The sequence below is a fragment of the Dendronephthya gigantea genome, unplaced genomic scaffold (assembly GCF_004324835.1).
Source record: "Dendronephthya gigantea isolate DGI-Jeju-01 unplaced genomic scaffold, DenGig_1.0 000020F, whole genome shotgun sequence".
Classification (NCBI taxonomy): Eukaryota; Metazoa; Cnidaria; class Anthozoa; order Malacalcyonacea; family Nephtheidae; genus Dendronephthya; species Dendronephthya gigantea.
Window position 1 is genome coordinate 1605047 of NW_021163030.1, and position 11921 is coordinate 1616967.

At 35.2% G+C, this 11921-nt stretch overlaps 4 protein-coding genes across 4 annotated transcripts; 1 reads left to right on the forward strand and 3 right to left on the reverse strand.

Annotated features, from left to right (window-relative positions):
• Positions 1-699: 699 nt before the first annotated feature.
• Positions 700-2240, reverse strand: LOC114521509 (bone morphogenetic protein 7-like). The gene is made up of 2 exons (XM_028541976.1): positions 1960-2240; positions 700-1837 (listed from the first exon to the last, which is right to left on the reverse strand). Exons 1-2 carry the CDS (start codon positions 2219-2221, stop codon positions 1020-1022), a joined length of 1080 nt encoding a protein of 359 aa, XP_028397777.1. The 5' UTR covers positions 2222-2240; the 3' UTR covers positions 700-1019.
• A 121-nt stretch (positions 2241-2361) lies between these two features.
• LOC114521507 (nucleoporin p54-like) lies at positions 2362-7897 on the reverse strand. The gene is made up of 13 exons (XM_028541975.1): positions 7594-7897; positions 6758-6979; positions 6301-6518; positions 5994-6181; positions 5460-5562; positions 4821-4914; positions 4295-4349; positions 4116-4209; positions 3816-3923; positions 3647-3714; positions 3505-3556; positions 3096-3206; positions 2362-2899 (listed from the first exon to the last, which is right to left on the reverse strand). Exons 1-13 carry the CDS (start codon positions 7733-7735, stop codon positions 2786-2788), a joined length of 1569 nt encoding a protein of 522 aa, XP_028397776.1. The 5' UTR covers positions 7736-7897; the 3' UTR covers positions 2362-2785.
• Positions 7898-8015: 118 nt separating this feature from the next.
• On the forward strand, positions 8016-9740 carry LOC114521271 (protein POLR1D-like). The gene is made up of 4 exons (XM_028541645.1): positions 8016-8119; positions 8448-8522; positions 8748-8842; positions 8988-9740. The coding sequence occupies exons 1-4, from the start codon at positions 8079-8081 to the stop codon at positions 9332-9334; spliced, it is 558 nt and encodes a 185-aa protein (XP_028397446.1). The 5' UTR covers positions 8016-8078; the 3' UTR covers positions 9335-9740.
• A 248-nt stretch (positions 9741-9988) lies between these two features.
• On the reverse strand, positions 9989-11843 carry LOC114521273 (cytidine deaminase-like). The gene is made up of 2 exons (XM_028541646.1): positions 11407-11843; positions 9989-10295 (listed from the first exon to the last, which is right to left on the reverse strand). The coding sequence occupies exons 1-2, from the start codon at positions 11755-11757 to the stop codon at positions 10287-10289; spliced, it is 360 nt and encodes a 119-aa protein (XP_028397447.1). The 5' UTR covers positions 11758-11843; the 3' UTR covers positions 9989-10286.
• Positions 11844-11921: the final 78 nt, after the last annotated feature.

Consider the following 11921-nt stretch of genomic DNA (forward strand, 5'->3'; position numbering starts at 1 on the left):
ATACTTCATATAATTTCACCATTATTAGTATTCTGCTCAGTGGTGATGGGTCCGTGGCGGATTGTCACCACCCGACCTACCAATGTGGTAGCGTGTCCAATCACTGCCATAAATTTATGGCTCTGGACAAAAGATTGGCTCTAGAGATTCCTAACCCTAGCCCCCAGTTTGAGGCCTACGAGGGCGTCTCTCACTTTATATCTAGCATTCAGGGGCCGGTTGTTCAAAAGCCGGTTAACGCTAACCCAGGTTAAATTTAACCCAGGTTAAATTTAACCTGTTCTTGAACAACCGGCCCCTGTAGCATGCTCGAGAACAGGATTAGCTTAGAATTGGCATGATGATGATTTGGAAAATGATGATTTGGGCACTTGCCGAGCACGCGGAGCTAATCATTTTCACGCCGCCCAAGCGGGCGCATGAAAAATTTATATTGCCAGATAAGTCATATGAATGAATTCTGTTCTGCGTCTATCATCGATCGATTGATTCGATTCTACTCCGTGTAACAAGCGAGGCGGCAAACTAAAATCGAAAAGATATTGAAAGTCAATCATGCCAACCAACCAACCATCATGCAATGTGGTTCTACTAACTAATATGTAGACAACAAACTTCTGGGATTTTAATTAGTTTTCAATAATGTAAATTGGATGTAAATAAACATATTTAAACTAGTATATACCAATGCGTATCGTAGAAAAATAATCAAGTTTTGTTTGGTTTCTTCCTATTCTAATAAAGATTGTCAGTAAATATCCACCTACTGGTTGGATTTTTGCAAACGTACATGGAATTTGCATAATATCGCTCTATCACAAACACCACTAATCTTTGTGTAAATTAACAGTGATATAATTACCATAGGAATTACACTCACAGTATATGACCACAAGTCACACAAGGCTGATACGCACCACAAACTTGAATATACTTTGTACTTACATCTTCAAAGAGCCTAAAAGCTTTCGAATTTGAATTAGCTGTTATGGTTTCTGGTTTCAAACATTTTCGTAAAGCTACCTACAGCCACACGATGATACTACCATTTCCCTAAAGTGATCGAGAATTATATTTCCTTTCGTGTTTATATACAGCAACTGTAGAGATTCGAGCTCGGTAGGAACACAGCAAGCTGCCGGGATCTTCTTTTTACTTTGTAGCCGGTAGCGGTTTCGAAGAAATGAATATATTGAACCTGACAGAATCGGACATTTTCCATCACAATAATAGGCCTCGTAGCTCTTAGGTGCAATAATATTGCTCATTCCGAAGCTTTGAAAGTTGATATGCAACGATTTGCGACGAGAACACAGCCCAGTCGGTCGACCGTTCGAACTCGAAGATCGTGTAATTCGCAACTTTCCGAACTGATATAGGTTTGAACTGCTAGGCGTTTTCATTTCGGATGTCGGTGAAACTTTCTTTTGAAAAATTACCAGCATAAATGGTTGCTTGCGACCAAACTTCGCTATCGATACTGGTTTAGACTTAGCTTGATCGTTGACTGCTTTTATCTGGAGCAAAAAGCTGGGTTTCGTGGTTGTAAGTACGATATCTTGTGAATTAAGCTCGGATATTACATCAAATACCAGCCATTCACCACGTGAATTACGAACAAACCGCGAACTAATTAAATGTTTGCTTTCGCGAGAAGCATTGTGTATAGCGTTATCAAAGATTTGGTATAAATGTATGTAATAGAACTCGCGTGAATCTCGTCGTTTCGATCTTCGTTTAAACACACGTAACTGTATTTGATTAGCCTCACGAAAATTTTCAATGTAGGATAAATCAAAGGAAAATAAAGATGTTCGTTTGTTTGAAAGCAAGCGATCTACACAAACAATAATAAACAATGTTACTGTTTGACTTTTGCCATTTTGGTACCTCAAAAATAGTTTTGGTAATTCGCAATTATCAGACTTTGGATAAGTCTTGACACAACTCAATTCTCACCTTCGCTGAATGTACAAAAGACCTGTGAGAATGTGGACCGACGAGACTGCATCTTGAACAATTTCTTTAGGAAGGAAGGCACTTCTCGACGCCGGCCGACATTTTTGGATGCATCTGGAATTTTTTGCAGAAACAAACGCATCAAATCCCTTTCTTCTTGGCTTTTCAAATCGTTTCTACTGTCGGTGCTCACCACGAAATTGAGAAGAGCAGCGGTTACAAACAAAACGAAATACATCGTTTTTCTGACGCGAAAACGCATCCTTTCCTTTGCTTGTAAGGGGAAGGACAGGTTACTGAAGGCTGAACTCAAATTGGCTGGAAAAAATTTGTTTTTAAATATTCATACTTTAATCTGATTCGTCATTACATCACACACCAATTAGATCACAAGTATGATCAATGGTAATGATAGACAATAGAATTAACATGCTGTCATGCAGAACCAAATAATACAGATGAAAAACAATAGTTTTTCTAAAACCTTTCTAAAATGACGTTTCGCATATTTGAGGCGGAATAAACCGTTTTCTGTCACCAGCCATCAATCATATGAATCCAATAGCTGCTTGCTCGTGCTCACAAAATAAAACCCGTCTATTCGCCAATAATCCTGTATGCTAGGATAGTCCCATGTTTATTAGCATAACTTTAATTATGTGTATCTATAGTAGTGCGTATGTATAAATTAAAATTAATGCCACTTTCCAGTTTTCTTTTTTGTTGCCATTTCACGTTTTAGATCGTGTTCCTCGTATCAGCAGCAGTCTTGCTAGTGGATGATAATTAGCACCATATTGTATGGGGAGTTGTACGTTATCAGTTATCACCTTCTTGGCGTAGGTTCTTCCAGTCCTTGTTGAATTAATTTTAAATCCTCGTGATCATTGCGAATGACATTTGTAAGATGCTTTAAACCTTCTTGTTGCTTTTCTAAATGCTGAGCATATAATATAAACAAGTCAAAATTTCGGTTAGTTGAAAGACTACATGATGTGGGATTTACACCAAACGAAGGCAAAAACTTGAGTTTCAGTTTCGTTGGAAGTTAAATTATACAAATTTGTTCAGTAAAATAAAAACTTTGTCTATTCATGCAATTTTTTTAATGAATATTCGGTGAAAACTTCACAAACCTGTTTCAAGTCTGAATGAATAGATTTCTCCATGGAGTAACGGACGTCTAGCGGATTGTTGGTCATCTGTTGTTGAAGACGAAGTTGTGCCACAAGCTCATTTAGACGACCCTGTAGATAAGGTCAATAATAAAGTGGTTACTGACTTTTTCCTAGAAACCTGTTATGACTGCACATTGATATGGTTAACATGCACTCGGTTCCTCAAATGTATACTCTATATAATAAGATAATTTAAACATCAGCAATAAAACGTCAGACTTTGATGCTACCTAATTTCGCTTCATTTCACAATCACTATTTTCATTACATTGAAGCATAAGCAAGGAACATACCAACTTGCCTGTATATATTGACTTAATTATGACTTATCTCGCCTTACAGAAACTGTATAATTTAATTATCTAACCTTAAACTGGGTTGGCGCATTTAATGCTGCCAAATTTGACTCAAGCTGTATCCTGAAAAAGACGACATACAGATTAAAGTATTTGCAGAAATTCAGAATATATTACACCCAACTTTTTATACGTTAATTACTTCAATAATACCTTAAATCTTCTTCATTAACTTGAATAGAGCAACCAGCTTTACGCTTTACTTCCTGTTTTGATATCACCTGCAGTGCAAAGCCAACGCTTTAAAATATATTCATACATGTATACCAAAACATAATCAATGACCTTCCATATTTTAACATACTATATGATGACCGTATACCTTGAGTACTCTGTGACTGAGATCAAGGAAACGTCTTTTGTACTCTGCTAATTTCGTTAAAGTTTCAGTATGTTTCTGTTGTAAGGTGGTAATATCATCAGACAAAATCTGAAAAAAAAGTCAGTTACGCACATTGTTACACAGTTCAATGCATGCACTGATGGAAACAAATAACTAGTTCTAAATGTGGTATAACATCTGCCTAAAGTAGACAAAACTTATTTTTTGAAGACGCTGTGAATTGAGTTGTTATTTTTGAATACTTTACAAACATGTCAAAGCATGAAATGATAATTTCACCTCAAGGGCATGTTGGTGTAAAGCAGTTTCTTGTTCTTGTTGCTTTATTCTACTCTGAAGTTGTTCAAAGCCCAAAATTGGCACTGGCACAAGTCTATGGAGTAAAACAATAAATAAAATATAAAAAGCCTGATACCTATCTGAAAACATATTAGGAAACAACAATATTTGTGGTTTACCTGTGGGGTTGAGGATTATCCTTTCTGGCCTGTTCCCATAATATGGGATGGATACCTAAACAAATTTTATTGTAATAGTTCAGATTCCCTTTGTACTTGCAAAATGGCAATTATAGAAAAAAAACAAAAAATAAATTGAATAACAGCACGTTGAGAAAGAAATCTCATGATGACTTACAATAGGCATGGGTCGAGATCATTTAGATGAACAGATATTAGAACGGAATGGTAATTGATTTAGTTAACCTTCAGAGATTTGAGGAGCTGTTATACTTCAGATTTTTTTGATAGATACGTTTTGGCGTTAGGTAAATACAGTATGTGTTCGTTTAGCTATTAGTAAGGTCCAGATTAAACACTCGCTAACTTTTGCACACGTTCTTCGTTAATCTTATCGCATTTCGCTGGCCGAAGGCAGCTATTTCTTTTGGTTAAACACGTGCAGTATATTCTTTGATTTCTTTCTTACTGTATCAGGTTATACTGAATGGAGTTTTCCTTGATCTAGCATGTTCATGCCTCTCACCTGCAGGAGGATTGCTGAGGTACATATTTAGTTGGTCTTCAGTTAGATCTGCTTTAGCAATCACTTTTAACACCCCAAGCGATTGTAACTGAGTCTAATTTGTATAACAGAAAAATACTATTAGAAACAACAAAAATAATCTCCCTTAAATGTGGTTCACTGTTACATGCCTAAACAACTTAAACCCCGGTCAAACGAGGATGAGAGTTGGGAAGCGAAAGTTAACTGGATATTATCGCGCGCCTAACAGGGAATACTGTATTTTGTACTGTATTTTGCATTTATTTTGCACTGTTTTGCTGAGCCTGCTACTACGAAATGCAAACCGCTAGCTGTTTTGCAACTCTCATCGACTCTCATCAAAATTTGAACGAGTTCAAAGTCGCATGCAAGAGTTGATGAGTGTGTACTATAGAGTGTATGAGAGTTCACTGGGAAACACTAGCGAAAGTCAGCAACTCTCATCAACTTTCATTCTCGTTTGACAGGTGCTGAATCTAAACCGCATGGACAGTAAGAAATATTCGTATCATGCAGAGCTATGGTTTCTCGTCAATATTACAGACATGCAGCGTACACATGTAATCATGCCAAGTCATGTATCAAAATGTTTGAACATTTCAATATTTTATTGCTTGCCTTCATGCTTGTTTGATTTAAATACTTTGACACTTCCGAAGCAGGAAAACGTCTGGAATTTCCGCTGGCATCTCTCTCCAGTAAATAAACCACAACTTCAGTCCTAGATGACATTTCAGTAAACACGTTAAGTATACGGTACAAAAATTATTCACAATGCTTTTACAGTATCCTATTGGAATAAAATCTCCATTCAAACTTTAACACAGCAGTTATTATAACAGCAGACATGAGTTTCTTTACAATAAAGTTCAATGAAGTTCATTAGCTTGCTCATGTAGAGTACACTGTGAGTAGGAAAAATGATGAGGAAGAACATCATCAAAAACCTCCGGAATTGAAGTTCCCAGTGATTGAAAAACATTGAGAAGTTACATTGCTTGTTATTATAGCATAGAATTTACCTACTGTATATTAAAAACAATTATATAAACGACTCTTGTAGTAAATTCGTGAAAATTCGCACTAGTAAAAACATGCTCACAAGATAATTCAGCATGCAGGTATGATTGGTAATCGTCATAATGCACTTACTTATCTTCTGGTAACGGTTTCAATCCTTCAACAAACACAACAATGTTTGGCTTATTACCAAACAACTTTTGAAGTGCTTCAACAAGTTGTTGTTGATGAGTTTTTACATCTTGCTGTTTCTTATTGATAGTTAGAGCTACTAAACCAGCAGAATCAGGTTCTGATGGCTTGCAGCTATATCCCACTGACTAAAATATATACATTGAGAGAGGTTTACACCAAGTAGATTATGACCAGAAAACTGGGATGTGTGACAACACAATGCAAATCTAATACTCTCTTTGCCATACAATCACATTGTTCTCACCTTGAATCTACAGAAAGGATTCTCCATGTTGAAGGTAACAGGTGGCATACTCTTGTTAAAGTATCCTTGACCAACACCAAGGAATCCTTGCATTTTATTGAACTTTGCCAAGATTGCATCCCGATCATCATCAAATATATTTGGTACTGAGATTGCGGATAATATTACTGACAAATCATTGGGATCAGGCTGTTGCGTATTATTCAATGTTGTCGTTCCTTTTCCAGAACATATAAGAAATACAAATGAATTTAAATATATACACAAATGTGAATACATCACTATAAAGGATGCAATGCAATTTTGAGTGGTTTTAGCACTCAAAAGAAGCACCATTATTCATGACAAGCAAGTTTTTCAGTTGATGCACTTCAAATAACTATATTCAATCCCCCAAATCTAACTTTTTTGCCATGCACAACCACCTATAGTGAGCAACATTGTATAAAAACTTAACCTCCCAATCCAGTTGTTCCAAATCCACCAAATCCTTTACTGGCGGTGGTTGTTGTTGTAGCTAACCCAAAGCCACCGAAACCTTTAGTGGCTGAAGCAGTTGTTGTAGCAAAACCGCCAAAACCTTTTGTGGCAGTGGAACCTAATCCTCCAGAAAAAAGAGAACTGGTTCCCCCTGTATTGAAAATACTTGAAGCTGTCGTCTTTGTGGCTAACCCAAACCCTAAGATGTGCAGGCATAAATCAAATATTTATATGAAACACAAATCATTTATAGGCCTTGAACATGGGAATAATAATTATATAGGGCCAGATCAGAAAATGAAAAGCATACTTAGACAAATTTCCTGAACAGAGGTTATAAAGGAACTTAATGAAATGATCAGATTAAATTTTTTAGAAAGCATCATACAACTTTACATGTACCTATCATGGCATTTGTGTTTCCAGGAAAGTGCTTATGGAAAAAATATAGGCATGAGTTTTATTCAGTACAATCCATGTAACATATAAGAGAGACTGCATGTAGATTTAACTGTAATATTGGTGAATTGTAAGTCGATTGCAAACTTATTATGTATGTTATTATAATTATTAATTATATGCTATTTTTGATATTAACACACAAAAGAGTTGTTCATGTTGTTATTAATGTTATGGGAATTCTGACAGGTCACAAGAGGAGCAATGAAATAAAAAGTGAAACGTGGCTGCAAATGTATAATCATTTGTTGCTAATGTTGGATGATCATGACAAGTCAGACAAGATTTAGCAACCATGTAACATGACATTTCACTCTATTGCATCTCTTAGGATAGTTTACACACCACTCATACCTGTTGTAGCCGTAGATTTCGGTGTTCCAAATGAAAATGCTGAAGATGTAGCGGTGACGGCTGGGGTACCAAAAGTCAGTGTGGATGCCGTAGTTTTGTTACCAAAAAAACTTCCTCCAAACGGTGTTGCTGCTGATGTCATCTTGCCAATATTTCACAACATGAGGAGACGGTATAAACTGTGGTATCCTGGAAAACGTCTATTTTAATATTAATACCATTGCTTTCATAGACTTTCCACCTCACATCATTTGAATCCCACCAATGTGTTGGTTCTGGTTGGTTTATTCCGGTTTTCCTTCTAATTCCGATGTTCCCGCTAATTCTGAGCCTGCAACGTGTCTTCAGCGGCGGCAGGATCACTTATAACTATACTAAATGAAGTATTGCAGTAGTCATCACAAATTTTCAAAAAAGAAAAAAAGTGAAAGAAAAAACAGCATGAAAGCTTTGGAAAAACTCCGAAGGATTGAAAGGTAGAGAAAATGGAAAAAAAGGATGGAGGAGAGGAAGGTGATCTTGAGAGGTATATACAAATATGTAGAATGTCAATGAAGTGTATTGGAATAATAATAATAGATAACTTAATACTTTTAATAATATAATATTTCTAAAATATGCGAAAAACTGTATCAAACAAATGAATCGGTCTGAACACCGTGATATAGAGTATTGAACCAGATTTCTCACATTCACATATCTTGCTGCCATAAGGGTTTGCAAAAGATTGAAGCTGTTTGTATTGGATTGGATCAATTGAAAGAAGCTGTAAGATAATGTATATGAAAAGAAGGCAGTTGTCAGTTTGTAAACTCTAGACCATATATATGTATATATAATATTGTTTTATCTAGCATGGCACTTGAAGAGATCATAAGAGAGACACAGAGAGGCAAAGAAAGAGCAAAAACAATGGGACCAATGGGATGGTAAGTAGAAAAACACTAAGTGATATTTACAGTACTAGGATAAAGTTTTTGCATAGACATATTCATTTATATACCTAGGCAGGCTGTTTTATATTCTTAGTTTTATCCAAAATTAATGTAGTACACCTATGTAGTCTCGATTACAAAAAACTATTTCTAGATAGATTCAGTGAACAAATATGTGTAGTTATTAGAAACCATTTGTAATAAAGATGTTTTATTTAGGATAAAGTGCCCTTTGATACCAACAAACAAAAGATTTTTACGTAATGTTGTTATGGGAACTCTGACAGATCACAAGAGAAGCAATAAAAGAAAAGGTGGAATGTCGCTTTAAATGTAGTATTTGCTAGTTGACAGTATCATTTACATCCTGTACATCCTAGACTTTCCAAATTTGAAATAGAAGTGGCTAGCACCTTTGTATAGAGATCACTTGGTTATAACAGAACTTTATTTTCATAGAAAGAAAACACCACAGAGAAAATTCACAGGAAGATAATCGTTCCTCTAGCTCATCACAAAGCCCTTTGAAAGATGGGAGGATTAAAGGAAAAACTAAAGTTAAATATGAACCAACAAGGAAGTCTTACTCATCTTCAAAGTATTCAAATGAGGCGAGTGTGCGGGCAGTTTCTAAAGACAAATGTTCACAAAGTACAAAAGACAATGTTGCAGATAAGGGGGCTAGTCATAGTAAGAACCATAATAATGAGAAACCTAGTAATGAAAGGAAACACAGTAGAAAACACAAGTCACCAGAAGAACATGTAAATAGACATGAAAAGCGCAAAAGAAACAGGAGGGAGTGAAGTATTTTAAACCTAACTGCAAATCACGAAATCTGTAACATAATGATATAACCTGCCTGAGTAGCATGGAAAGAAGGTATATTATGAAGGACAATACTCCAGGCCGCAGCTATACCACCTAAATGGAGGGGGACACTCGATTTTATTTTTCAACTGGGTGAATATAAATTTAACATGAATAAAAAAACCTTATACATAATTTTATTTAAATCATTTTGCAAATCTCTCTAGAGATCACCAGGGATTAAGCAAATCCTTCCAAGGTTTCCTAGGCCATGGAAAATTATTTTTCAATGACTCCGCAATTCGTTGTTGTCAATCACAGATGAAAAAAAATATCATATCTACTGAATTTATTGAGCAAATTATATAAGATTATACATAAGCTATATAGCATTAAATAACTATGCAGAAGTTCTGTACATGAAATTGAGAAGATACCTCTTCTGTTCTTTGGGTCCAGTTTTTGTAACCATAGCTGGATAAATAACATGTTATGATATGTTGCTAACATTGCTCTATACTATAGACATCTTCATGATGACAATTCAACCCAGCCCATAAATGCACTTCCAAATGCCATTCATTACATAGCTGCTAGGTGGACGGTGGTCGGTAGCCGCCTTTACACCCATACCTATACAACAAAGTGCTTTAGCTTTAAAAGCGAGAGATTCTAAATAGTATTCAAAATTATTTAAAATGTTTTACAATTTATTAAACCCTGCCATAAATTTAGTCATTTAAATTTGCCACAGTGTAAGTTGCTGCTTTTGCAAACTACTAATTGAAAGGCATGCACCTCATTTGCAACACAAGATGAAGAATGGATCATCTTGAACTACCAGCAGAGGAAAGTATTTACTTCTTGTTGCAAACTTAAAAGTATAGGAATCAATAAAAAATAATTGCCACATATTTTTGTCTTTATCTGATGATTGTCTTTATCTATTTACCAAATCTAGACAAAAGTAAAATTTCGATCTGAATGTATACAGCGTATGAATGTACAATTATGTTGAATATGTGATAGTATATTATATAAAGAAAAATGGAAACAGCAGACCATGAAACACCACATGTCACCATTAGGAATTTAAACTTTACAATAGGGTGCCATAAGGATTGGGCCAATAAACACAAAAAAAAAACAGTGAGAGGAGTATATTAGATTTACAAACTACTGAAACTACTGAACTGTCAAAACTACATTCAAGTTAAACAATCAATAATTGATGAATGTAAAGAAATTCTTTAGCATTAGTTTATTAACTAGTACTTTCCATTATTGGAATTTTCTATTAGATAAGAATATGTCATTGTCATTTGATAATTAATACTGATATATATCAATTCAAAATGTGCATCTTGTTCTTTTAACCTGTTAAAATATTACTACAATGATGTTGCACTAAGTTACAAATAGTTTTGGCAGATTTCTTGATACTATACACAATACACAAGTAAAAATGTAAATAATAATAAAGTGGCTAATCCTACAATCTTTGAAATATGGCACAAGTATGTCTCAGATTGGACATAATTAGGAATAAGTTGGGTAATTTATACCAGATTGTTGAGCTGAAATATCCAAAGGAAATTGAATCCCAAACTGTGAGAATTTCAGAGAGGATGCAATATAATACCCTTATTTGCCATTTTTAGACCCCTAAATTTTAAGACTACATGCCTATGTAATTTTGACAGCTTGACATTTAGTCATTTTCTGCTATTAATTAATATGCACAATGCACATATACTGGCAGCAAACTAAAAAGGTTATGGCCAACCCCCAACCCACCCCAATTAGTACACAAAAGTTAGGTGTGGTGCTGACCCATGGCAATCCTATGGAAAAACAAAATATTTCAGAAATTATAACATTAGAGAAACTTCTTTAACAACTAACTTAGAAATATAGCAAATTAACATTTTTCAATACATCTATCTACTTCAGTACTTATATTAAAATCTGTAGTACTCTATAAGTTAATAAACTATTCATTCTTTATTCTTGCCAAAGGTAGATCCTCGGGTAAAAATGGGTAAGGCATTAAATCTCGGACTGTTACCTTGGTATATGTAGAGTCTGGCTTCACCATATACACATCATAATCAGTTCCAAATTCTGCCATTACCTGGCGACAGGCACCACATGGAGTGATTGGCTTCTCAATAATATCACTAGTCACTGCGATTGCTTTAAATTTACGAAATCCGCGACTGACTGCAGATACGATAGCTGTTCTTTCTGCACACCAAGTAAGCGGATAAACAGCATTTTCAACATTGCATCCTTGAACTATTGTCCCATCTTCGCACAACAATGCAGCACCAACTCGGACATTGCTATAAGGAGAATATGCTTGTTCTTTTGCTGAGTGACATTCTCTTATTAATGTTTCGATAACAGTGGAAGTCATTCTTTTATTAGCAGTTTATTTCTTCGTTCTCGATCGCGACTTCGTTGTTTCACAACCTTTAAACTTTGCAATTGTCGTTCTGTTTGGGCGCATGCTCCGAGTTAAGACCCGTTAAAAAAAATTTGCATATATATAATAAAAATAAATAATACCAGCAATATAGA

Bases quoted from the DNA above. Each gene is read 5' to 3' on its own strand.
- LOC114521273 (XM_028541646.1), bottom strand. From the start codon at position 11,757: ATGACTTCCACTGTTATCGAAACATTAATAAGAGAATGTCACTCAGCA.
- LOC114521271 (XM_028541645.1), top strand. From the start codon at position 8,079: ATGGAAAAAAAGGATGGAGGAGAGGAAGGTGATCTTGAGAG. The intron at 8,523-8,747 runs GTAAGTAGAAAA...TGTTTTATTTAG, and splicing joins ACAATGGGACCAATGGGATG to GATAAAGTGCCCTTTGATAC. The intron at 8,843-8,987 runs GTGGAATGTCGC...TTATTTTCATAG, and splicing joins GAGAAGCAATAAAAGAAAAG to AAAGAAAACACCACAGAGAA.
- LOC114521507 (XM_028541975.1), bottom strand. From the start codon at position 7,735: ATGACATCAGCAGCAACACCGTTTGGAGGAAGTTTTTTTGGTAACAAA. The intron at 6,980-7,593 runs GTATGAGTGGTG...TGCACATCTTAG, and splicing joins GAAATCTACGGCTACAACAG to GGTTTGGGTTAGCCACAAAG. The intron at 2,900-3,095 runs GTTTGTGAAGTT...TTATATGCTCAG, and splicing joins TTCATTCAGACTTGAAACAG to CATTTAGAAAAGCAACAAGA.
- LOC114521509 (XM_028541976.1), bottom strand. From the start codon at position 2,221: ATGCGTTTTCGCGTCAGAAAAACGATGTATTTCGTTTTGTTTGTAACC. The intron at 1,838-1,959 runs GTGAGAATTGAG...TTGTTTGTGTAG, and splicing joins CTTTTGTACATTCAGCGAAG to ATCGCTTGCTTTCAAACAAA.